At 56.8% G+C, this 27,100-nt stretch overlaps 1 protein-coding gene across 1 annotated transcript in view; it reads right to left on the bottom strand.

The window, feature by feature from the left end:
• LOC124588380 (serine/arginine repetitive matrix protein 1-like) overlaps positions 1-27,100 on the bottom strand; it is a gene marked incomplete at its 5' end in the record, with an annotated part of 48,946 nt that overhangs the window by 13,355 nt on the left and 8,491 nt on the right. The window contains 2 exons of the mRNA XM_047131471.1: positions 2,946-3,590; positions 18,701-18,883. Coding sequence (XP_046987427.1) covers positions 2,946-3,590; positions 18,701-18,883 — 828 coding nt within the window. The remainder of the gene's footprint in view (positions 1-2,945; positions 3,591-18,700; positions 18,884-27,100) is intronic.

Below are 27,100 nucleotides of genomic sequence, written 5' to 3'. Positions count from 1 at the left end.
GGACGTAAAAACGGCGGTCGGTCAGGAAGCTGTCGATAATCTTGATATAACAGTTGGGGATGTCGGTGGTGTTCCGGAGTTTACTTATGAGCTTCTCTCGCCACACCTTGTCAAATGCTTGTTGAACATCCAGGAAAATGGCTGCTGTGTAGTGGTTTAGATTGATTTGATTTGTGAGGTGTTCCGAGATCCGGAGCAGCTGGATTTCGGCGGAAAGTTTGGGTTGAAAGGCAAATTGGTCTGGTCGAATGACGTCATTTTCCAAGAGGGGCGGCTTGATGCGGGCCAGGATGACACGTTCAAACGTTTTGCCCATCGTGGAAAGGAGACTGATTGGTCGGTGGTGTGCAGGCTGAAGTGGGTCCTTACCCGGTTTCGGGATGGGTATGATCTTGGCCAGTTTCCATTGTGGTGGGAAATGTTCCTTCAGCAGGCATTCGTTGAGTATTCTCGTTAATAGCACTAGTGGTTTCCGTGGGAGATGCTTCAGGTGGTCGTTCGAAATTCCGTCAGGTCCGGGGGCAGATGTGGAGTGTAATTTCCTGAGTATGCGGCGAATTTCTCCTGGAGACGTCAGTTCTGGCCGGTCTCCGCTGGGGTGTTGTCTTATGTGGTGTGCCTCTGCCCGAGTGCGTGCGTCCTCTTCGTCATCGTTGTTAAAGTCAGCAAAATTTAGTCGTGATTGCGTTTCGTAAGTTTCCGCAAAGAGTTCGGCCTTTTGAAGGTTGTCAAATACGAGGTTGGTGCCATCCGTGAGCGCCGTTTTTGGTGTCCTGGGTTTCTTGATATTACGGATGAGTGCCCATTCATCACGCGATAGGTGTTGAATTTGTGCCATTCGGTCCTCCCACAGTTCGGCGCGCCATTCCTTGCAACGCCACGTCAGTTCTCTGGATAGTTGGTGCATTTCGCGTCTATATGCTGGGTGGCGAGTTTGTTGCCATTTTTTACGGGCTCGATTTTTCAAGTATTTCAAATCTTGCAGTGCTGGCGGGAGTGGTTCGCGGTATGGAGTCGAGAAGAGTAACTTCGTGGAGGCCTGGTGGGCGGCCTTCTTGATTTTCGAGGTCAGACGAGTTATGGCGTCATCGAGTTGCTCCGGAGTTGCTAATGGCTCCGTGGGGCGCACGTTGTTGTTTAGCCACCTTGCGAAGGATAACCAATCTGTGGAGACTTTTGTTTTCGGTGGCAAAATTGGAAGAGCTCCAGACAGTGTTCCGAGAACAGGTTGGTGGTCAGAAGTCAAGTCATTGACCGTTTTGAGTGACAGGTCGGGATTTACATTTTTGATTATGGCCACGTCTAGGACGTCTGGCTGGTGGCGTGTAATAGTAGGCAGGTAGGTTGGTTCTTCAGGTCCTTGGGTGAAAGCTTGGAGTCGAGTTTCAAGGTCGTAGAGACGGGTGCCTTTGGCGTTTGTCTGCCGCGAGTTCCAGGCTACGTGTTTTGCATTTAGATCCCCACAGAGGAGGACTCTATCGTATCTGTCGAAAATGGAGATGAAGTCTTCGTCCGTGAAGTCCGCGCCAGGGCTCAAGTAGGCTGCGACGAACGTGAGCTTCCCGTGTGTGGTGGTGATCGTGACTGCTGTGGCTTCAAGACTCGTCATGTCAGGCAAGGTTTCGAGGGAGTGAGTGAGGGAAGATCGTAGATAGATTGCTGTACCTCCACCTCGTCGATTTTGGCGGTCAGTGCGGTATCCCACCATGTTGCGAATGTTGAAGGTTTGGGTTGGTCGTAGATGCGTTTCTGACAATAGGAGCACGTCAATTTTGTGATGTTCAACGAAGTCTGTGAGTTCTACTTTTTTCGGCGCGACGCCGTTGGCGTTGAAGAAGCAGAATGTAAGGTTTCTATGGTGATGCCTCTCTTGGTCCATGTTAGTCTGTGAAAAAGGCCATGATTCCTTCCAGTAGAGTGAGTAGTTTAGATGACATATCCGGTGCGTTGTTGAATTTACGAGCTGTGTCTGCTATGATGGCGAAGACGTTTTTGGTTTTTAGAAAGTCGATTATTGGGCCCATGTTAGATATCGCGGCGATGATATCGGACAGTCCGAGAGTGTTGTCCATGGATCGTTGCTGCTGTTGTTGTTGACGAAGATCGTGCAGTCGTTGGCGCGCCGTGTTTTTCTGGCGAGTTGGTTGTTGCTCAGATGGTGTTTGAAATAATGACGATGCTGCCTTCCAGGGTGTTCGGAGAGATGGGAAGTCATTCGGTGTCGCCGCAAACGACGGCTGTTGTGGTTGTTGTGGCTCCTTGGATGGTGTAGGTCGCAGTTGGTAGGCATGTATCGCCTTCTGGAATTCAGGGCAACCACGCCAAGTCCCAGGGTGGCCTTCTTGGCGACAGTTTGCGCAGATGGGTGGTTCTGTTCTTGGCTTGGTGCAATCCTTTGCGTGGTGGTGGCCGCCGCAGCGTACACATCTGACCGGCATCTGACAGTACCGGCCAGTGTGGTTGAATTTGAGGCATTTCTTGCACTGGGCAGGCCCATCTAGCGGTTTGTAGTCTTCCACCTTTACTCTAGTGTGAAAGAGATATTGTATGTCGTAGATGGTGCGACTTTTTTGTCCATGTGGCAGAGATACACAGTAAGCCGACTGTGGAATCAATTTCTTGGAGGTCAAGTCTCTTTTCTTGAATTGGTGTACGTTCGTGACCGTAAATTGCATGTGGCGAAGTTCGGCGGCGAGTTCGTCTTCGGTAATTTCCTCTGGTATATTCTTGAGGACCACTTGGAGTCCTCTGTCTTCAGCTGGTTGGTGGGTGAAGTATGGCATGTTAATGGAGTGAAGGTAGTCCAGTGCAGTTCGTTGGTCTGCCAGCGTTTCGAAGTGGTATTTGATCTGATTATTTTTGTAGATCGCCTTTAGTGGTCCGCTGATCTTCTGTTTTAGTTGGGCGTTTAGTTCCAGGTATTTTCCAGTGTAGTTTATTGTGACTGGTGGTATTCTCGGTTTCGGCGGCGGTGGAGCTGGAGTGTGCTGAGAAGTTGTGTCGTTGGGCTGGAGCTGGTGTTGGTCTGCCGTTGGTTCGTCCTGTTTCTGTAGTGGTGCGTAGTAGTTGGTGGTGGGTACAGCTCGCGATTCTGTTTGCATGCGGGTGTTTTCTTCAGCTTTCCTGCGTTTAGTGCCTTTCCGGCGGCGTCTGACTTCCTGGAATGGTACGTCAGAGTCGCTGGATTCTTCATGATGGTCCATGGCATGGTGTTGTTCAGTCGGAATTTGAGTCTTCGTTCGGCAGTCGTCAGAAGATGAGTTGTCACTGGTGGTTGGGCCGTCTTGGTCCCGCCGTTTTGCGAGTTCGGTTGCTCGTGCGTCGCGGTCGCGGCGGAGTTGTTCGAGCTTTTCTTGAATCATCGCAGTGCATAAGTCTTCAGGCGTGGGGGCCGGTGGGGTGGGGTGTCGCTGTCGTGCGCCCTGGGTGGTCCTGCTCGCGAGTTCTATCTCAGCCCTGTGCGTCTGTTCTGGCCTAGAGGAACGCGGGCTTGCCACCCGCGGGTGGGGCCCTGGCTCCTCGTCGTCCCCTATTCTATTCATCCTACAAGTGCGGCTAGTCCGCACTATCTCGCCTGCTCTATGTCGGTCCTGTAACACGACAAAATTGCTTAGTACTCGCTAAGAAGCAAGTGAATCGCAGAGTTTTCTAGCTCTCGATAGCGGCGAGTCGCACAAGGCTTCTACACACACTACGATCGCTAAGGGACTCCAACCCTTCCTTGGCAGAGAATCACAAGGCCCAGCCAGTGTCGCGGGCGGGCGCGGACGGCCGAGAGAGCGGCCGCCACTCTGCGCGCCGCCGCGCCGCGCCTCCCGCGCTTGCTACCGCCCAACGTCCGACAGCCTGTGCGGAGCAGCCCCAAACCTGCGCCACAACCGCCCGCGCCTTTCAAACCACCGAGGATGGGGCTACACACAGCCACACCACAGTCGCCAACCAGTCGCCACGGCAGCGCCGCAAACCACGGCCAAACTGCAGCTACCGCGCGCTACAGCCTGGGTCGGCCCGCCGAGAATCGCCGCCCCCGCCCAAATGCCGCCCCCACAGCCCCAGCCGACGACCCGCCACAATGGCCAAACCTTCGGCAAAACTCCCACACCGTCGCCGCGGCAGCCCGGCCAGCGCGGCCGGCGCCACAGCCACACAAGCCGAGGCGTGCGGCGATGACGGCCGTGCAAACGCGCCTCCGCCGCCCCATCGCCTTCCGTCGCCCTCCCGCCGTTTCCCGATCGGCCCACAGCCGTCGGGCCACATCGCGCGCCGTCCTCCTCCTCTCGCCCGCCAACATTCACAGCCGTTTCTCAACAATTGCCCGCCGCAAACGGACGCCGCCTGCGCAACAGGCGCCGCCGCCCCTCGCCGCTTCCGACCCAACCCCTCGACCGAGGCAAACCGCAATCCGAATCTACAGACCAACCCAATCTGCCGTCAAGCACACACGACAGCCGACCTTACACGTTACGCGTTACACATTACGTTTACACGTCTACGTTAGGTTAGGTTAGGTTAGGTGGACGTGGGTTAGGTTAAGGGGACTTGGGTTAGGTTAAGCGTCAAACTTAGGTTAAGCATTCAAACACGTCAGGCGTCAGAGGTTAGGTTAGGTTAGGTTAGGTTACACGTTAGGTTAAGGGGTCAGTGCTAGGTTAAGAAGCGTCAAACGTAGGTTAAAAAAGCGTTCAAACGTGAGGCGTGAGCCGGACAGCTTACCTTACGTAGACGTTAGGGGCTCACAGGCTGAGCTCACCTCGCCACACCACAGGTTAGGTTCGGTTCGCTCGGCTCAGCGTAAAGCGCCGAGGTCAGGGTTACGTTCGTTCACCTTCGGGCGCCACACTTTCGGTTGAAAGGTCGCGACGGGACGACGTCGGCAGGCACGCCGCAAACGAACAAAAACGTACAGACGACGTCGGAAACCGCCGACAGACGGGGGAGCAGCACGACCACGACCAGACACCGAGCGCGAACGAGACACACGCGAACCACCCCCACCGGCCAAAGGGCACCACACAACAACCCAGAGCACCACGTGTCGACACCAGAGCAACCCGCCGCTCACGCGACATGGGCTGGCACCGAAGGGCAACCGCCCGCAACTGCGCTTTCCGCGCCGGCCCGGATGCACGTCGTGCTACAACAACACCACTACCGTACACAGCCGCTGTTCACAACATCACTATCAATGGCGCGCCCGCGGCTCGCCGCCGTCGCAGTCGCAGCCCCAACGCCAGCACTTTTGCACCACCATTCACACGCACCGCAACACAGCTCGCCGACACAGCCGAACAAAACAAACACCACACAACAACAGCAACAACGCCGCCGCCTCTACTTGTGCCGGCGACCCACCCCGCCGATGGCGCACCTTTCGCCAGCCGGCAATCGACACACACGCACCCACCCACCGGGGCCCAGTGCAAAAAAAAACACACAAAAACAAAAAAACCAAACAACACAAACGACACGGGAAGCGCACACCGCCACTTCGCGCGCACGCCACCAACCAGTCGTCGTCTCAAAATAACAAACACAAACAAAATAAACTAACAACTAGGGCAACACAAAACAAAAACGCCTCGCACGAACCGCCCACAAAAAGGACAAGCACACGCACAGCCTCTGCTGACGACCACGACGCAGCGGCACGCTGCTCCTGTCCCGCGCCCCGCGCCCCACTCGATTCACAACTCACGCGACACCGTCAACGACGGGCTCGCTTCCCGCAACCTACCACCTTTCCGCCACGACGCACAGCCCCAGCCAGCCCCACCCGACGACGCCCGTGGCAACGACTGCACTTTCACCACCGCCTCCCCCTTCCCCCCCCCCAAAACACACACACACACACACACAGCCAGCCAAAAACGCACTCGCGACCCACACATGCACGTGCATCGGCACACGCCAACCAGTCAACGTCGACAACCACACGCAAGGCTCGAAACGAAACCGGCGTCCTTCCACGTTGCCATCACGCTACGCGACACAAGACACAAGGAACCAACACAACAGCCGGCCCCACTAATTCCCACTCTCACGCCGCAAAAAGCACACCGAAACCGCCAAACGCACGCACATTCCCCTTCGCACTGACACCACCGACCGGCTCGCTACCACACACCTCTCGGCAGCCGTTTCACGCCAATTCGCCACACAGTCGACAAGCGCCCGCCCTGTACGGCACACGCAACGACGCAGCGCAGCAAAGGGCGCCCGCAACACATACCTCTCCGCCGCCCGACGCGCCAACCGCCACACCACACCGCCAGCCACTCGCAAATTGTGCACTGCCACCAGCCACACGTCCAACACGCCGCGCCGCCTCCGGCCACCCGCCAGGGGGCGCTCACGTCCGCGACAACAGCGCGGCCCGCCGGGCCGGGCCGAACCGAACCGAGCCGCCGCTGCTCTGCACTCGGCACGGCCACACCCTGCTGCAGACCGGGCTCGTCTCTCTGTACGCGTCTGCCTGCGCATCAACACAACACGACCTTTTATATTTTTTTTTTTCCTCTCTACCGCCATCCCTTCTTCTCGCGTTTTACTCGTTGTTGCAGCAGCGGCGCCACACCTACACATCCACAGCCCCAGCCGAGCCGGCCTCACCTCAGGGCCCGCCGCCAGCGTCTCCTCCTCGGGCACAGGTGCGGTGCTGTGGCCGCCCATCCAACCGCATTGCTGGCCGTCCAGCCACCAGGCGTTCCCACTGCCGCGAGCCACGCCGCGCACCGACCCTGCTGCAGAAAACGAAGCATAGCCAGAGACCGACCGATACACAAAGCAAGCCGTCGCCTCGCCTCTTGTCCTTCCTGCCTTCCTTCCGCCCCCGCCCTTCTCACACCACCGCCTCTCCACTTTCGCCCCCCCCCCCCCCCCCTCCTTTTTTTTTTTTTTTTTTTTTTTCTTCTTTCTTTCTTTCTTTGGCCCTCTCTCCTTCCCGCCATGGCGGTTACGGCACCGCCTGCAGCGGCAGATTTTTTGCGCCCACACGCCTACTCCTACCACCATTAACCTTGCCCTGCCCTGCCCATCAACGTCGCAGTCGAACCGACGCTTGCCAACACACTGCCCACGTTCCTTTCTCTTTTCGGCCTACGCCCATTACGCGCCGCCGCCACAGCACCTTCCCTTCCCACAACACACCGACGTCATCACACGCACCCAAAACAGGGGCCACGACCGTGTTCCTCGCCCACTCCCATCCCGCACGGTACGCACATTCCCAACTACTACCGCGCACCCTCCCTTTCCAATCTGTGTGTCTCTGTGTCTGTGTCCTGTCCGCGCGTGACGCCTCTCAACATCCGCCGTCCCCCGTCCCCCGTCCCGTTTTCGCCCCCATGCCGTCGTCGCGCCGCCTCCTCCCCGTCCACCGCCGCCCCTGTCCGCCCCGCACCACACCATACACCGCTGCTTGTCCCGGCCGTTGCCACCAAAGGCGCCGACCGCAAACGCGCCACGCCGCAGCCCCCGTGCGTCTCGCGCTCGCTTGCATCTCCGTGCCGACGCTGCCTCTCTTCCCACTCGCACTCGACCTCGACAACACAGTCTTTGGCTCCGCCACTGCGTGTTCCGGTGGTACGCACGCTGCAACACGTATGTATTCATTACCAGAGCGATGGCGAGGCATGACAGCATCTCTGTCTGACCAGAGAGTTCTTTATCGCTGCTAGTCGGCGCTTGGACCGCGCCAGACGACAGTAGTGGCACGCACCGGGTCGCCAGGAACAGTTGTTATATATATTGTAGCGCGAGTCGGGAGAGGTAGTAGTCGGTCGACAGTAGTAGCGGGTGGACGGTTGTACTGAGCGGGCGTCGGCGGCGTGCTCTGCTCGTCTCGCGACTCTGGTCACGGTTCGGGACGATGTATAGTATATTGTGTTATAATCAAAAAGGTGGTGTGACGCTGCATTGCGCAAATCTGATAACGTATGTTCATTGTACTTATTTTGTTCAACAACAAAAGCCCCACTATTACTGTTTTTCTAAAGTAACTTTTGTCTCTTAACGAAAAACATTCACTTTTTAAAGACTACGTCCTATGGCATTTCCCTCCAAGGAGTGCAATTAATTACCAGCCAGCACTCATTCATTGCACACAGCTGTGTAAGGGGTATCTACAATTGAGGAGCGGATATAAATGCAATTTTTTTTTTGTTTTTTTTTCTTTTGTGTGTGTGTTGTAACCTCCCAGCAAAATTTAAAATAATGGACAATGTTATTTACGGATGCTAATGGACATTGCGCTAATTGTAACCTCGCCCACAATGAGAGGTATTGAAAATGGCAACAAAAATGTGAAATTCGCAATCTGACTCAAATATAAAGTCTTCACACAACATTTAAAAAAGTCCGTTCAGTGACAAGAAACTTCAATTAAACCGAAATATCGGTCTTTGGCCCTGTGCAAAACAATCAGAATTAAAGTCTTACCTCCGAATAAATGGATGTCACATTTCTGCTCTGGTTGTTGCGCAGCGCTTGGAGGAACTGCATTGCAAATAATAATATTCTCTCTTTTTTTTTGTGATTTTAGTGACATTTTTCTTCAAAGAAGTGGAATGAAATGTGAAGTGCAACGAACTCTTTAGTTCAATAAAAAATTAAATGTTTGAAAAATGCTTTTGAAATAAAAATTATTATTGGGGAACTTGTTGGAGAATAATTACAATAAATACAATTTTTCATTATCTAATGATTATATTAATTAACAGTATACCTTATTCACCATCTTGACCAGTGTTGCCGACCGCCTACATCACAACAACCGCACTCGGCTGCTACTACTGACCGACCGCTCTGCATGACGACTATTAGCGTACTGCACGCGACGACTACTGACTGACTGACTGACTGACTGAGAACCGCTCGCAACACTCGCGCAGTCCAGCGCAAACTCTCTGGTCACAGATGCTACAATGTCTCGCCATCGCTACTATGTTACATACGTGTTTCAGTGTCTTTTTCATTGGGGTAACGATCTTTGGCTCTTTTTATTCTGAATACAGGGCCAAAGGTCAACGCTGCTGCCCTTATACAATTTATCAGGTTTCATTATGTCTGTTGCAATGTTACATACGGTTCACTCTTTCATTAATATTATCGTTGGGTTTGTTTTGTAGGGACGTTAACATTCTGGCACATTTTTATTATCATCGGACTCTCTGCTATTTGTGCAGGGAGGTTATGCCTGGGTCCATTTCCATTTCCATTTACATTTTAATATTGATAGACTTTTTGTTTTCTTTTTTGTTTCTTGTTGTTTTTCCTTCTTTTTTTTTGTTTTGTTTTTCCCGCTCTCACCACCACCGCCGCATCACGCCTTCCGTTTTCTTGGTTTCTTTTCTGTTCTTCAACTGCTTCAACATCACCGCGCCCCATTTCCACACCACAGCCATCAGCCTCCAAGACGGGCGGGCGCAGTGTGCCATTTCCGGCGCACAAGCACACCCGTACGGTACTCTCCTCGCCCCCACGCCACCAACAACACAGCGACCACGCGGCTTTCAGGCATGGCACGGCATGGCACGGCACGGCACGGCACGGCACCGGCGAAATGCGCCGCCCCCGCCCCTCCGCGCATCCGTCCGTCTCGCCACGTTCACTGACAGCCGCGTCTGCGGCTACACCACGACAACCACAACACAACACCGCTCCCCTCCCTGGCAACTCACATTGTTTTTCTCCTCCTCTTTTGCACAAACCACAACGCCGAGCACAGGCGCAAGCCACCCACACCCCGCGCCCCTCCCCGTCCCGTCTTTGGCCGCCGCTCCTCGTTTCCTCGTTTGCCCCCTCCCATCTCCCGAAATGCCATGCCAGCAGCGTTACGCATGCCCCTCCCCTGTCCACACAACACTACCGCCTAACGAACAGCCACATCCAGGGCACGCCCACCTCCAAACACTGCCAATTCACGGACGCACGCACACACACACACACACACACACACACACACACACTCACTTTCTCGACACCTTTCTGTACGGAGGGTGCGTCATCTCGACCGTGACAGAGTGACGGCAACTATCGACGATCCATTTCCCCCCACTGGTAAAACATGTCCACTAACACCTACATACATCATTCAAGTACACAGACAATAGCATACACACAATGGGAGGGCACACGAACATGGACGGCACGGCACTGTCATACACTCTTCCTCAGAACCATATCAACAAACGTTACGTACATCCGGGAAAGCGAAAGCGAACGCGAAAGCGAAAGCGAAAGCAAAAGCAAAGGCAAAGCCCAATGCAGCCGTCAAAGGTAACGTTCACCACGGCAGACACTTGCAGCCGCGCCGCCGTTAAACGCATTTCAGTGCGGCTCCAATACGCCTCCGACACGGGAACGTTCCGTTGCTCTACGAATGCGTTTCTCCCCTTTTTCCCTTCCTCTCTCTTTTGCCCCCCCTCCTTGCACTCTTGCCTCATTCCTCACGTTCTGCCCAGACATTCCGACCGATCAAAGTCAACCTTTCGTTACCGTTCTCAGCGCGACGGTGTACAACAGTATGACGGGTGTGCCCAAGACTTCGGGTTCAGTTGCGTGACGCCGGTCTATCGCGCCGATCGACAGTTACTCAGGGGGCGACGGATCGGACCACGTCACCGACACGCAAAACACTTTCAAACAAACAAATACATACCGGATGGACACAGACAAACACGTGTACAGACATTCGCCAAACAAACGACCGCCGCCGCCGCCGTCGTCGTCTAGCGTGCATCTTGAATGACGACATCGGTGTGCGTGCGTCGTACGCAATCAGTCAGACACGGCTATCAAACATCAGAGTCGAATGGTACATCATCGTGCGTGTCGCCGTACACGTACAGTACAATACAACAACAATGCGTCTTAATGGCACGTTCATTTCAACGTCACTCACACACCTCCACGCTGCAGTTACGTCGCACCATTGTCAAACTCGGCGTACAGCAAAGGGAATAGTGGGCGGCAAAAAAAACCAAACAAAAACACTTCACATTTCACCCTCGCCATGTATGATGTGCAAAAAAAACAAACCCGCAAACGGCCGTCGTTACGGTGACACAAAAGTCGCCGATCGCACTGTCCCCCCTCGCAGACGGGTAACACACACACCCCAACAACACCAATGGGTCAAAAACCACGCCAACGAGGCGTGCCACCATTCCACGCCACGGCGACCAACCTCGTGGCCGTACCCCGCGCAACACGCTTTGACGCGCCCCCCCACCCACAATCAAAATGCACACATACATCACAGCCGTCCACACAAACAACAACAACAATTCCGCCCTTCCCGCAAAAGGCAAGTTGGTGGCCCTGAAAAGGGCCGTTTTGCCGCTCTCGCAACGGAGGAGCCTTCTCCATCCTTCCTTCCATTCCAGAGCCACCTCCTTACTTGGAGCTCGTGTACTTGGTCACCGCCTTCGTGCCCTCGCTCACGGCGTGCTTGGCCAGCTCGCCAGGCAGCAACAGCCGCACAGCGGTCTGGATCTCGCGGGACGTGATGGTCGAGCGCTTGTTGTAGTGCGCCAGGCGAGAAGCCTCGGCCGCAATGCGCTCGAAAATGTCGTTCACGAAGCTGTTCATGATGCTCATCGCCTTCGACGAGATGCCCGTGTCAGGGTGCACCTGCTTCAGCACCTTGTAGATGTAGATGGCATAGCTCTCCTTCCTCTTGCGCTTCTTCTTCTTGTCGCCCTTCGAAATGTTCTTCTGCGCCTTGCCAGCCTTCTTGGCGGCCTTCCCGCTAGTCTTGGGCGGCATCTCGAACCAACGTACGGCAGCAGCAACACCAGTAGCAAGCGCTCCGCTCTAGTCAGCGTCTCCCCACACAGTGGCACCCGCCGCCAGCCGCCGCCGCACCTTTACCAGCTCGCCCTGTTGCGGCCGCCGACCAATGGGGCGCGCGCGCAACCGGCCGCCGCACCCGAGCCCATAAAGCACCCCCACCCCGGCTGCGCCGGCACGCACTCCGCTGCTCGACTCGCTGCCGCTCGCACCGGTCGTTTTCGTTTCCGTTTCGTGTGCACCGTGGCTAGCCCATCGCCATGTCCGGACGCGGAAAGGGAGGCAAAGTCAAGGGCAAGTCAAAGTCCCGCTCAAGCAGGGCTGGGCTCCAGTTCCCGGTCGGCAGAATCCACCGCCTCCTGCGCAAGGGAAACTACGCAGAGCGCGTCGGCGCCGGGGCGCCCGTCTACCTCGCCGCCGTCATGGAGTACCTCGCGGCTGAGGTGCTCGAGCTGGCCGGAAACGCGGCCCGCGACAACAAGAAGACGCGCATCATCCCGCGCCACCTGCAGCTTGCCATCCGCAACGACGAGGAGCTCAACAAGCTCCTGTCGGGCGTCACCATCGCACAGGGTGGTGTCCTGCCCAACATCCAGGCCGTCCTGCTGCCAAAGAAGACCGAGAAGAAGGCCTAAAGGAGGCCAGGCAATCGCAGCGCCGCGTGCTCCCCTGCACGCAACGCGCTTTGCCGGCTCGGCCCACAACAATCGGCCCTTTTCAGGGCCACCACACAAACCTACGTCCAAAGCAAAATTGCAGTCGTCCTCGCCGCACCTTGTTTTGTTTTAACTTTGCACTGTCACAGCACAGCCGCCGCCGGCGCACGTCCGCCATCTTGTCGCCCACACAGCCCGTGTGGCCCAACACACACACACACACACACACATTTTGCACGGTCGCAGTCGCCTTCCAAACCGACAACGGCAGCAATAATGACCATTGTTAAAGGGAGGCGTGTCGACACACCGCCCTCCACTCCCGCGCGCAACGGCCGTCGACACGAACGAAACAGCTGATCCGGCCGCCTATGCCCACACGCCTTGCCTCGGAAACCCCAACGCCGCCGCAAACAAACACACAGAGCCAAACCACGCAAGCAAATAATCACCGCCTCTCGCACAACAACACACAGCCCGCCATCTCCGTCGCGATCGATACAAAGACACACAAACGAAGCAGCTCCACACACAGCCAGCCACATGACACGTTTCCTTTCCTTCTCCCCTCCCAGTCACATCACGTCGCTCAAACGGAAAGAAAGAAAGAAACAAACAAACAACACAGCGCACACACGCAGCAACAACACAGACTCTTTCGCACTTTTCAACTTCCGAACAGTGTGGTGGCCCTGAAAAGGGCCGTTTTCTAGTCTCTCCCACCCACAAGCACGGCCGCGGGAAGGCCAGCGCCCGCTGCGACGCAGCCTAACCGCCGAAACCGTACAGGGTGCGCCCCTGCCTCTTCAGGGCGTACACCACGTCCATGGCCGTCACAGTCTTGCGCTTGGCGTGCTCAGTGTACGTCACCGCGTCGCGGATCACGTTCTCCAGGAACACCTTCAGCACCCCGCGGGTCTCCTCGTAGATCAGACCAGAGATGCGCTTCACGCCGCCCCTGCGAGCCAGGCGGCGGATGGCGGGCTTCGTGATGCCCTGGATGTTGTCGCGCAACACCTTGCGGTGCCGCTTGGCGCCACCCTTGCCGAGCCCCTTTCCTCCCTTGCCGCGGCCTGTCATCCTTCCTTCCTCGGGCAAAGCAAAACGTGCACAAACAGCGGCTGCAGCGGCTGGCGAGTCGGCTACGGTCTGCGCCCAGCGCGCCCGCCGCCCCCCTATATAGACTCTGGCCCGCCCTCCCCCCACCACGCGCAACCGAGGGCATATAAGCGCAGCACGGAGGCGCGCGGGCCCGTTGTCAAGGCAGCACCGGACGCCGCGCCACACCTAACCTCCACGCACGCCGCTCCGCTACCGCTACCGCCATGGCCCGCACAAAGCAAACGGCCCGCAAGTCCACCGGCGGAAAGGCGCCGCGCAAACAGCTCGCCACCAAGGCGGCGAGGAAGAGCGCGCCCGCCACCGGAGGCGTCAAGAAGCCCCACCGCTACAGGCCGGGCACCGTCGCCCTGCGAGAAATCAGGCGCTACCAGAAGAGCACAGAGCTGCTCATCCGCAAGCTGCCATTCCAGCGCCTAGTGCGCGAGATCGCCCAGGACTTCAAGACCGACCTGCGCTTCCAGAGCTCCGCAGTCATGGCCCTGCAGGAGGCCAGCGAGGCCTACCTCGTCGGCCTCTTCGAAGACACCAACCTGTGCGCAATCCACGCCAAGCGCGTCACCATCATGCCCAAGGACATCCAGCTCGCGCGCCGCATCCGCGGCGAGCGCGCCTAAACCGCGCCGCGGCACCGCACCGCACAAACAAAAACGGCCCTTTTCAGGGCCACTAACATCTCTCCGTCGCGAGCAAACTTTGTCGGTCGCCTGCCTCTCGCCCCGCAACCCAAAAACAAAAACCACCACTTCCCGTCCGTCCGCCACACCCGCTCACTCTGCCTGCCTGCTAGCAGCGCGCAACAATCACACATCATCCCTCCCCGGCGCTCAAAGCGCACAATACCCAACGGCCGACGTCACACCGCACGGGTGGCTGGCCGGCCGCCGCTTTCGTTTCGAAAACAAAAAAAACCCGCACTCCACTCCGACGCGCTCGCTCGCTCTACACGCCACCGAAATCCCCGCCGACTCCTTCCGCATCTCAACGTGCCCCCCGTTGCAAAACATAACACACACACACACAAAGGAACAAAACAAAGACCAGACACGACTCGACAAGACAGACATCCGAGAAGAACGAACGCAGGCAAGCCAACCAACGTATTCAAACTAAACAACGTGACAGAAAACCAACCGTCGGCCGCCGCCACAAACACGGCGACAATCAACCACGACAACAACAACAACAACAACAACAACAACACCGCTTACCGCTACCGCCGCCCACACCCGCCACCGACCCCCGCAATCCAACCACCACGGCACGCAAACAGCATCCCCACGGGCATACAGACAGACACCCACACCAAACGCAACACGACAATCAAAACCTTCCCCGACGTGCTTTGATGGCCCTGAGAAGGGCCGTTTTTTTTGGGCCGCGCGTCTCTTGCGCGCCACTAGACGACGACGGGGGGTGGGGACGACGGAGTCAAGCGCCAAACCCTTCCTTTCCCCCATCTCTTTCTCCTCTACTCTACTTCTTCTTCTTGGGCGAAGCCTTCGCCTTAGACGGCGTCGTCGCCTTCTTCGGGCGCGGCGCCTTCGGCTTCTTCGTCGGAACCTTGGCGGCCTTCTTCGCCTTCGACGGCGACTTGGCCTTGGCCGGCTTGGCCGCAGCCGCCTTCTTCGCACCCGCGGGAGCGGCCGACGCCGCAGACGCCTTCTTGGCGGCGCCCGCCTTCCGACCGGTCGCCGCCTTCACGCCACCAGCCTTCTTTGCGCCGGCCGCACGGGCGCCCTTCTTCTCCTTGCTGGCCGGAGCGGCGCGCTTCTTCTTGGCACCGCCAGCACGAGCCTTGCCGCCCTCGGCCGCCCCCCCGCCGCCGGCGCCGGCAAGCTTGAACGAGCCGGACGCGCCCTTCCCCTTCGTCTGCACCAGCTCGCCCGCCACGACGGCCGACTTGAGGTACTTCTTGATAAACGGCGCCAGCTTCTCCGCGTCCAGCTTGTAGTGCGCGGCTATGTACTTCTTGATCGCCTGCAGCGACGACCCGCCGCGCTCCTTCAGACTCTTGATGGCGGCCGTCACCATCTCAGAGGTGCGCGGGTGCGCAGGCTTGGCGCGCGGCTTCTTCGCAGACGACGCAGACTTGGCCTTCTTCGTAGTGCCGGTGGCGGCGGGTGCCGCAGCAGTCTCGTTCGTAGCCGCCTGATCTGCCATTTCGACGACGCGCGTAACACACAGCGAGAGCGAGCGGGACGGCAGGCACGCAAGCACAGCACAGCAGCAGAGCAGAGAATGCGTGTGCATAAGTGTGTGTGTGACGCATTTCTGCGTTAACACTTGTGAGGAAGTTTTCAGCGTACTTGACGCTCTTTCTTCCATAAATAGGGTGCACCATGTTAGTATAAGTCTTTGTGAGGTTTTAGTCTTGTTCTGCACTGGAACATCACATGAGGAAAGTCTTCACTTCGCGGCACTATTGTTGCAGGCGAAGGAGATCTGGCCAGCGCAGCGTGGCGCGCCAGTGTGGTCGATGGCCGAGATCGCGTACCTTAGGGTTACGCGATACTTCGACCTTCTCGTAGAAGTCTTGGGCAGCGAGTTGGAACCGCTGTCTGAGTAAGGGAACTCCTGCGACGTGGTGTAGTTCCGCGGTGTTGAAGTCCCACGGAAGATGCAGCACCGTTCTGAGGGCCCTGTTTTGGACCATTTGTAGACGGCGGATGTTGGTCTCGGCTGCGTTGCCCCACACCACCGCTGCATAATCAAACAGCGGGCTGATGGTGGCTTTGTACAAGGTGAGACCTAAGTCTGCTGGTAGCGATGATGTGGGGTTGATGACCGGGTACAACATGCGCAGTCTACCCAGAGCCTTCCTCCTCACTTCTTCGATGTGTTGGCGCCACGTTAGACGCTTGTCTAGCGTGACGCCAAGATACTTGGCACTGTTGTTCCACGGTACGGGTCTTCCGCGGACTGTCAGCTGCTCGAGGTCTGCCGGAACATGCCTGAGCGCGATGATGATCGCCTGGCTTTTCTCGGGATTATAAGCCAGACGCCATTTCGTGGCCCATTCTTCTAGCGCCGCGGTTGCCGCTTGCAGACGCCGTTGTAGAGCTCGGGGGCATCTGCTGCGGTCGTAGACGGCGGTGTCGTCCGCGTACAGGGCGTTGTTCACTGCACCTGTACGTGGGAGGTCCGCTGTGTAGACCGAGTAAAGCGTCGGGCCGATGACCGAGCCTTGCGGTACACCCGCGAGTACCCGGCGCTCCGTGGAGATTCCACTGTCTGCCCGAACGTGGAACGTCCTGTCCCGCAGGTAAGTCTGCAGGAGACTCACGTGTGACACGGGTACCCCCAGTACAAGCAACTTGTACAGGAGGCCTTCGTGCCATACCGAGTCAAAGGCGCGTGACACGTCGAGCATAAGAGCACCGAAATACTCGCGTCGGTCAACTGCTCCGAACGCTTCCTCAGTCAGCCGTAGGACTTGGTGTGTGGCAGAGTGTCCTCGCCGGAACCCAAATTGCTCATCAGGCAGAATTTGTTCGTCGGTGATATGACGCAGGAGGCGCGTCATGTATAGCCGCTCAAAAAGTTTGGATAGCGCCGGCAGCAAGCTAATCGGACGGTAGTTTTTTGCCATCCGCGCGTCCTTCCCTGGTTTTGGTAGGGCCACTATTTCTGCGTGCTTCCAGATTTGCGGAAACTCTTCTGTACGAAGCACTTCATTGAAGAGTTCTGTAAGTTTGGCCACTGCTTCTTCTGGGAGTTGCCTGAGGAGCGAATTTGTCACCATGTCTGGACCCGCGGCTTTGCGACCTTGAAGGTGACGCAGCAGCAGTTTCACCTCGTCGACGGCTATCGGCGTGATGTGGTCGTCTGGGTCCCTCGCCGCAAGGTAGCGGGGAAGACGATCCCTGACGAGTCGAATGTGCGCTGCGTCGACTGGGTCCTCCATCGGTGTGAAATTAGCGGCGAACGCATCGGCCAGGCAGTTGGCCTTTGCATTCGGCTCGCTGACAAAATCTGCTCCGACCTGGAGTGGAGGAACTTTCATCGTGCGACGGATGAAGCTCTTAACCGTTCTCCACGCCGAACCATCTTCCGTGTTGAGCTGGGAGATCTTGGTCGCCCACTCCTGGTGCCTGTGTTTTTCTGCTGCGACCTTGATTTCCCGGCGCAACCGGTTGAGTGTCGGTTTGATGGCCGGATTTCGGGTGCGTTGCCATTCTCTGGCAACCCGGTTTTTCTCGGAGATTAAGTTCTCCAGGTCTCGTGGCAGACGCTGTGGTTTGCAGCTTCGGTGGTCGGCTGCTGGTCTGGGCGGCGTGGCGTTGGTTGCTGCTTCCACCATGCAGTTTGTGTAGTGTTGTAGAGCCGCGTTTACGCCGTTCGCGGCCGGTTCCGGGAGTTGTTCCAATGCTGCCACCATGGCTTCGCGGTATTGGTCCCAGTTGATTCCGCGTAAGTCGAGCCCTCTTCTTGGAATTGGCGCAAGTTCCGCCTCAACTTCGAACATTACTGGGACATGATCGGAGTTGATCGGCGGCCTTGTGCTCGCTGTCAGGTTCTGTCTGACGCCTTTGTTTATCAGTATGTCGATCACGTCAGGCAACCCTCTAGGAGGAAAGATGGTCGGTTCGTGAGGGGCGACAACTACGGCGTTATGGCGCTCTACGATGCGTTGCAGCTGCCGCCCACTCGTGTTCGTGAGTCTGGAATTCCAGACTAGATTTTTGGAATTGTAGTCGCCTCCCAGTAGAAGTTGTCCTGGAAGTGACAACAATTTGTCCATGTCTTCTCGTTGCAGGCGCCGACTCGGTGACTTGTACACGACACCGACCGTGATTTTTCCATGCGCCGTGTTTACTGCGACCGCGGTCGCCTCGGCTGTCTGCAGCGGCGGCAGGTGAATCTTATAGTGGCTTAGCGTCCGACGTACGTATATTGCCGTTCCCCCTCCGTGGGTTGGCCTGTCGTCGCGGTGACACACATAATTCGGTATCCCGACGCGGACTCCGGGTTTCAGGAACGTCTCCGTCACGAGACATAAATCCACATTTTCCGTGCGAATTAACTCGCGAAATTCTGCGGCCTGTTCTCGTAGGCCGCGGGCATTCCAGAGGCATATTTTAATTTCTCGTGGCGCTGCCATGCTGGGTCGTGGGGTTGTTGATATTTGTTGCCTGCTGCATAGCGGCCGCAATCTTGGCAGGAAGTTCGCTGATGACGTTCACGACGAGGGAAATGAATTTTTCCATCATCGCGAACATTCGCTGCTCCATTGCCATCATCATGCGCTCATAGCTGGCGCTCATGCTGCCGACGGCGTCGTGGCGGTCGGCTTGTGGTGTGTTGTCGAGTGCTGCCTGGCGAGCGGCGGTCTCAGAGAATCACAAGGCCCAGCCAGTGTCGCGGGCGGGCGCGGACGGCCGAGAGAGCGGCCGCCACTCTGCGCGCCGCCGCGCCGCGCCTCCCGCGCTTGCTACCGCCCAACGTCCGACAGCCTGTGCGGAGCAGCCCCAAACCTGCGCCACAACCGCCCGCGCCTTTCAAACCACCGAGGATGGGGCTACACACAGCCACACCACAGTCGCCAACCAGTCGCCACGGCAGCGCCGCAAACCACGGCCAAACTGCAGCTACCGCGCGCTACAGCCTGGGTCGGCCCGCCGAGAATCGCCGCCCCCGCCCAAATGCCGCCCCCACAGCCCCAGCCGACGACCCGCCACAATGGCCAAACCTTCGGCAAAACTCCCACACCGTCGCCGCGGCAGCCCGGCCAGCGCGGCCGGCGCCACAGCCACACAAGCCGAGGCGTGCGGCGATGACGGCCGTGCAAACGCGCCTCCGCCGCCCCATCGCCTTCCGTCGCCCTCCCGCCGTTTCCCGATCGGCCCGCAGCCGTCGGGCCACATCGCGCGCCGTCCTCCTCCTCTCGCCCGCCAACATTCACAGCCGTTTCTCAACAATTGCCCGCCGCAAACGGACGCCGCCTGCGCAACAGGCGCCGCCGCCCCTCGCCGCTTCCGACCCAACCCCTCGACCGAGGCAAACCGCAATCCGAATCTACAGACCAACCCAATCTGCCGTCAAGCACACACGACAGCCGACCTTACACGTTACGCGTTACACATTACGTTTACACGTCTACGTTAGGTTAGGTTAGGTTAGGTGGACGTGGGTTAGGTTAAGGGGACTTGGGTTAGGTTAAGCGTCAAACTTAGGTTAAGCATTCAAACACGTCAGGCGTCAGAGGTTAGGTTAGGTTAGGTTAGGTTACACGTTAGGTTAAGGGGTCAGTGCTAGGTTAAGAAGCGTCAAACGTAGGTTAAAAAAGCGTTCAAACGTGAGGCGTGAGCCGGACAGCTTACCTTACGTAGACGTTAGGGGCTCACAGGCTGAGCTCACCTCGCCACACCACAGGTTAGGTTCGGTTCGCTCGGCTCAGCGTAAAGCGCCGAGGTCAGGGTTACGTTCGTTCACCTTCGGGCGCCACACTTTCGGTTGAAAGGTCGCGACGGGACGACGTCGGCAGGCACGCCGCAAACGAACAAAAACGTACAGACGACGTCGGAAACCGCCGACAGACGGGGGAGCAGCACGACCACGACCAGACACCGAGCGCGAACGAGACACACGCGAACCACCCCCACCGGCCAAAGGGCACCACACAACAACCCAGAGCACCACGTGTCGACACCAGAGCAACCCGCCGCTCACGCGACATGGGCTGGCACCGAAGGGCAACCGCCCGCAACTGCGCTTTCCGCGCCGGCCCGGATGCACGTCGTGCTACAACAACACCACTACCGTACACAGCCGCTGTTCACAACATCACTATCAATGGCGCGCCCGCGGCTCGCCGCCGTCGCAGTCGCAGCCCCAACGCCAGCACTTTTGCACCACCATTCACACGCACCGCAACACAGCTCGCCGACACAGCCGAACAAAACAAACACCACACAACAACAGCAACAACGCCGCCGCCTCTACTTGTGCCGGCGACCCACCCCGCCGATGGCGCACCTTTCGCCAGCCGGCAATCGACACACACGCACCCACCCACCGGGGCCCAGTGCAAAAAAAAACACACAAAAACAAAAAAACCAAACAACACAAACGACACGGGAAGCGCACACCGCCACTTCGCGCGCACGCCACCAACCAGTCGTCGTCTCAAAATAACAAACACAAACAAAATAAACTAACAACTAGGGCAACACAAAACAAAAACGCCTCGCACGAACCGCCCACAAAAAGGACAAGCACACGCACAGCCTCTGCTGACGACCACGACGCAGCGGCACGCTGCTCCTGTCCCGCGCCCCGCGCCCCACTCGATTCACAACTCACGCGACACCGTCAACGACGGGCTCGCTTCCCGCAACCTACCACCTTTCCGCCACGACGCACAGCCCCAGCCAGCCCCACCCGACGACGCCCGTGGCAACGACTGCACTTTCACCACCGCCTCCCCCTTCCCCCCCCCCAAAACACCCACACACACACACACAGCCAGCCAAAAACGCACTCGCGACCCACACATGCACGTGCATCGGCACACGCCAACCAGTCAACGTCGACAACCACACGCAAGGCTCGAAACGAAACCGGCGTCCTTCCACGTTGCCATCACGCTACGCGACACAAGACACAAGGAACCAACACAACAGCCGGCCCCACTAATTCCCACTCTCACGCCGCAAAAAGCACACCGAAACCGCCAAACGCACGCACATTCCCCTTCGCACTGACACCACCGACCGGCTCGCTACCACACACCTCTCGGCAGCCGTTTCACGCCAATTCGCCACACAGTCGACAAGCGCCCGCCCTGTACGGCACACGCAACGACGCAGCGCAGCAAAGGGCGCCCGCAACACATACCTCTCCGCCGCCCGACGCGCCAACCGCCACACCACACCGCCAGCCACTCGCAAATTGTGCACTGCCACCAGCCACACGTCCAACACGCCGCGCCGCCTCCGGCCACCCGCCAGGGGGCGCTCACGTCCGCGACAACAGCGCGGCCCGCCGGGCCGGGCCGAACCGAACCGAGCCGCCGCTGCTCTGCACTCGGCACGGCCACACCCTGCTGCAGACCGGGCTCGTCTCTCTGTACGCGTCTGCCTGCGCATCAACACAACACGACCTTTTATATTTTTTTTTTTCCTCTCTACCGCCATCCCTTCTTCTCGCGTTTTACTCGTTGTTGCAGCAGCGGCGCCACACCTACACATCCACAGCCCCAGCCGAGCCGGCCTCACCTCAGGGCCCGCCGCCAGCGTCTCCTCCTCGGGCACAGGTGCGGTGCTGTGGCCGCCCATCCAACCGCATTGCTGGCCGTCCAGCCACCAGGCGTTCCCACTGCCGCGAGCCACGCCGCGCACCGACCCTGCTGCAGAAAACGAAGCATAGCCAGAGACCGACCGATACACAAAGCAAGCCGTCGCCTCGCCTCTTGTCCTTCCTGCCTTCCTTCCGCCCCCGCCCTTCTCACACCACCGCCTCTCCACTTTCGCCCCCCCCCCCCCCTCCTTTTTTTTTTTTTTTTTTTTTTCTTCTTTCTTTCTTTCTTTGGCCCTCTCTCCTTCCCGCCATGGCGGTTACGGCACCGCCTGCAGCGGCAGATTTTTTGCGCCCACACGCCTACTCCTACCACCATTAACCTTGCCCTGCCCTGCCCATCAACGTCGCAGTCGAACCGACGCTTGCCAACACACTGCCCACGTTCCTTTCTCTTTTCGGCCTACGCCCATTACGCGCCGCCGCCACAGCACCTTCCCTTCCCACAACACACCGACGTCATCACACGCACCCAAAACAGGGGCCACGACCGTGTTCCTCGCCCACTCCCATCCCGCACGGTACGCACATTCCCAACTACTACCGCGCACCCTCCCTTTCCAATCTGTGTGTCTCTGTGTCTGTGTCCTGTCCGCGCGTGACGCCTCTCAACATCCGCCGTCCCCCGTCCCCCGTCCCGTTTTCGCCCCCATGCCGTCGTCGCGCCGCCTCCTCCCCGTCCACCGCCGCCCCTGTCCGCCCCGCACCACACCATACACCGCTGCTTGTCCCGGCCGTTGCCACCAAAGGCGCCGACCGCAAACGCGCCACGCCGCAGCCCCCGTGCGTCTCGCGCTCGCTTGCATCTCCGTGCCGACGCTGCCTCTCTTCCCACTCGCACTCGACCTCGACAACACAGTCTTTGGCTCCGCCACTGCGTGTTCCGGTGGTACGCACGCTGCAACACGTATGTATTCATTACCAGAGCGATGGCGAGGCATGACAGCATCTCTGTCTGACCAGAGAGTTCTTTATCGCTGCTAGTCGGCGCTTGGACCGCGCCAGACGACAGTAGTGGCACGCACCGGGTCGCCAGGAACAGTTGTTATATATATTGTAGCGCGAGTCGGGAGAGGTAGTAGTCGGTCGACAGTAGTAGCGGGTGGACGGTTGTACTGAGCGGGCGTCGGCGGCGTGCTCTGCTCGTCTCGCGACTCTGGTCACGGTTCGGGACGATGTATAGTATATTGTGTTATAATCAAAAAGGTGGTGTGACGCTGCATTGCGCAAATCTGATAACGTATGTTCATTGTACTTATTTTGTTCAACAACAAAAGCCCCACTATTACTGTTTTTCTAAAGTAACTTTTGTCTCTTAACGAAAAACATTCACTTTTTAAAGACTACGTCCTATGGCATTTCCCTCCAAGGAGTGCAATTAATTACCAGCCAGCACTCATTCATTGCACACAGCTGTGTAAGGGGTATCTACAATTGAGGAGCGGATATAAATGCAATTTTTTTTTTGTTTTTTTTTCTTTTGTGTGTGTGTTGTAACCTCCCAGCAAAATTTAAAATAATGGACAATGTTATTTACGGATGCTAATGGACATTGCGCTAATTGTAACCTCGCCCACAATGAGAGGTATTGAAAATGGCAACAAAAATGTGAAATTCGCAATCTGACTCAAATATAAAGTCTTCACACAACATTTAAAAAAGTCCGTTCAGTGACAAGAAACTTCAATTAAACCGAAATATCGGTCTTTGGCCCTGTGCAAAACAATCAGAATTAAAGTCTTACCTCCGAATAAATGGATGTCACATTTCTGCTCTGGTTGTTGCGCAGCGCTTGGAGGAACTGCATTGCAAATAATAATATTCTCTCTTTTTTTTTGTGATTTTAGTGACATTTTTCTTCAAAGAAGTGGAATGAAATGTGAAGTGCAACGAACTCTTTAGTTCAATAAAAAATTAAATGTTTGAAAAATGCTTTTGAAATAAAAATTATTATTGGGGAACTTGTTGGAGAATAATTACAATAAATACAATTTTTCATTATCTAATGATTATATTAATTAACAGTATACCTTATTCACCATCTTGACCAGTGTTGCCGACCGCCTACATCACAACAACCGCACTCGGCTGCTACTACTGACCGACCGCTCTGCATGACGACTATTAGCGTACTGCACGCGACGACTACTGACTGACTGACTGACTGACTGAGAACCGCTCGCAACACTCGCGCAGTCCAGCGCAAACTCTCTGGTCACAGATGCTACAATGTCTCGCCATCGCTACTATGTTACATACGTGTTTCAGTGTCTTTTTCATTGGGGTAACGATCTTTGGCTCTTTTTATTCTGAATACAGGGCCAAAGGTCAACGCTGCTGCCCTTATACAATTTATCAGGTTTCATTATGTCTGTTGCAATGTTACATACGGTTCACTCTTTCATTAATATTATCGTTGGGTTTGTTTTGTAGGGACGTTAACATTCTGGCACATTTTTATTATCATCGGACTCTCTGCTATTTGTGCAGGGAGGTTATGCCTGGGTCCATTTCCATTTCCATTTACATTTTAATATTGATAGACTTTTTGTTTTCTTTTTTGTTTCTTGTTGTTTTTCCTTCTTTTTTTTTGTTTTGTTTTTCCCGCTCTCACCACCACCGCCGCATCACGCCTTCCGTTTTCTTGGTTTCTTTTCTGTTCTTCAACTGCTTCAACATCACCGCGCCCCATTTCCACACCACAGCCATCAGCCTCCAAGACGGGCGGGCGCAGTGTGCCATTTCCGGCGCACAAGCACACCCGTACGGTACTCTCCTCGCCCCCACGCCACCAACAACACAGCGACCACGCGGCTTTCAGGCATGGCACGGCATGGCACGGCACGGCACGGCACGGCACCGGCGAAATGCGCCGCCCCCGCCCCTCCGCGCATCCGTCCGTCTCGCCACGTTCACTGACAGCCGCGTCTGCGGCTACACCACGACAACCACAACACAACACCGCTCCCCTCCCTGGCAACTCACATTGTTTTTCTCCTCCTCTTTTGCACAAACCACAACGCCGAGCACAGGCGCAAGCCACCCACACCCCGCGCCCCTCCCCGTCCCGTCTTTGGCCGCCGCTCCTCGTTTCCTCGTTTGCCCCCTCCCATCTCCCGAAATGCCATGCCAGCAGCGTTACGCATGCCCCTCCCCTGTCCACACAACACTACCGCCTAACGAACAGCCACATCCAGGGCACGCCCACCTCCAAACACTGCCAATTCACGGACGCACGCACACACACACACACACACACACACACACACACACTCACTTTCTCGACACCTTTCTGTACGGAGGGTGCGTCATCTCGACCGTGACAGAGTGACGGCAACTATCGACGATCCATTTCCCCCCACTGGTAAAACATGTCCACTAACACCTACATACATCATTCAAGTACACAGACAATAGCATACACACAATGGGAGGGCACACGAACATGGACGGCACGGCACTGTCATACACTCTTCCTCAGAACCATATCAACAAACGTTACGTACATCCGGGAAAGCGAAAGCGAACGCGAAAGCGAAAGCGAAAGCAAAAGCAAAGGCAAAGCCCAATGCAGCCGTCAAAGGTAACGTTCACCACGGCAGACACTTGCAGCCGCGCCGCCGTTAAACGCATTTCAGTGCGGCTCCAATACGCCTCCGACACGGGAACGTTCCGTTGCTCTACGAATGCGTTTCTCCCCTTTTTCCCTTCCTCTCTCTTTTGCCCCCCCTCCTTGCACTCTTGCCTCATTCCTCACGTTCTGCCCAGACATTCCGACCGATCAAAGTCAACCTTTCGTTACCGTTCTCAGCGCGACGGTGTACAACAGTATGACGGGTGTGCCCAAGACTTCGGGTTCAGTTGCGTGACGCCGGTCTATCGCGCCGATCGACAGTTACTCAGGGGGCGACGGATCGGACCACGTCACCGACACACAAAACACTTTCAAACAAACAAATACATACCGGATGGACACAGACAAACACGTGTACAGACATTCGCCAAACAAACGACCGCCGCCGCCGCCGTCGTCGTCTAGCGTGCATCTTGAATGACGACATCGGTGTGCGTGCGTCGTACGCAATCAGTCAGACACGGCTATCAAACATCAGAGTCGAATGGTACATCATCGTGCGTGTCGCCGTACACGTACAGTACAATACAACAACAATGCGTCTTAATGGCACGTTCATTTCAACGTCACTCACACACCTCCACGCTGCAGTTACGTCGCACCATTGTCAAACTCGGCGTACAGCAAAGGGAATAGTGGGCGGCAAAAAAAACCAAACAAAAACACTTCACATTTCACCCTCGCCATGTATGATGTGCAAAAAAAACAAACCCGCAAACGGCCGTCGTTACGGTGACACAAAAGTCGCCGATCGCACTGTCCCCCCTCGCAGACGGGTAACACACACACCCCAACAACACCAATGGGTCAAAAACCACGCCAACGAGGCGTGCCACCATTCCACGCCACGGCGACCAACCTCGTGGCCGTACCCCGCGCAACACGCTTTGACGCGCCCCCCCACCCACAATCAAAATGCACACATACATCACAGCCGTCCACACAAACAACAACAACAATTCCGCCCTTCCCGCAAAAGGCAAGTTGGTGGCCCTGAAAAGGGCCGTTTTGCCGCTCTCGCAACGGAGGAGCCTTCTCCATCCTTCCTTCCATTCCAGAGCCACCTCCTTACTTGGAGCTCGTGTACTTGGTCACCGCCTTCGTGCCCTCGCTCACGGCGTGCTTGGCCAGCTCGCCAGGCAGCAACAGCCGCACAGCGGTCTGGATCTCGCGGGACGTGATGGTCGAGCGCTTGTTGTAGTGCGCCAGGCGAGAAGCCTCGGCCGCAATGCGCTCGAAAATGTCGTTCACGAAGCTGTTCATGATGCTCATCGCCTTCGACGAGATGCCCGTGTCAGGGTGCACCTGCTTCAGCACCTTGTAGATGTAGATGGCATAGCTCTCCTTCCTCTTGCGCTTCTTCTTCTTGTCGCCCTTCGAAATGTTCTTCTGCGCCTTGCCAGCCTTCTTGGCGGCCTTCCCGCTAGTCTTGGGCGGCATCTCGAACCAACGTACGGCAGCAGCAACACCAGTAGCAAGCGCTCCGCTCTAGTCAGCGTCTCCCCACACAGTGGCACCCGCCGCCAGCCGCCGCCGCACCTTTACCAGCTCGCCCTGTTGCGGCCGCCGACCAATGGGGCGCGCGCGCAACCGGCCGCCGCAC

This window comes from Schistocerca americana, unplaced genomic scaffold, assembly GCF_021461395.2.
Source record: "Schistocerca americana isolate TAMUIC-IGC-003095 unplaced genomic scaffold, iqSchAmer2.1 HiC_scaffold_639, whole genome shotgun sequence".
NCBI lineage: Eukaryota > Metazoa > Arthropoda > Insecta > Orthoptera > Acrididae > Schistocerca > Schistocerca americana.
The sequence above is the reverse complement of the archived record's forward strand: the minus strand, read 5'-3'. Positions and strand labels throughout refer to the sequence as shown.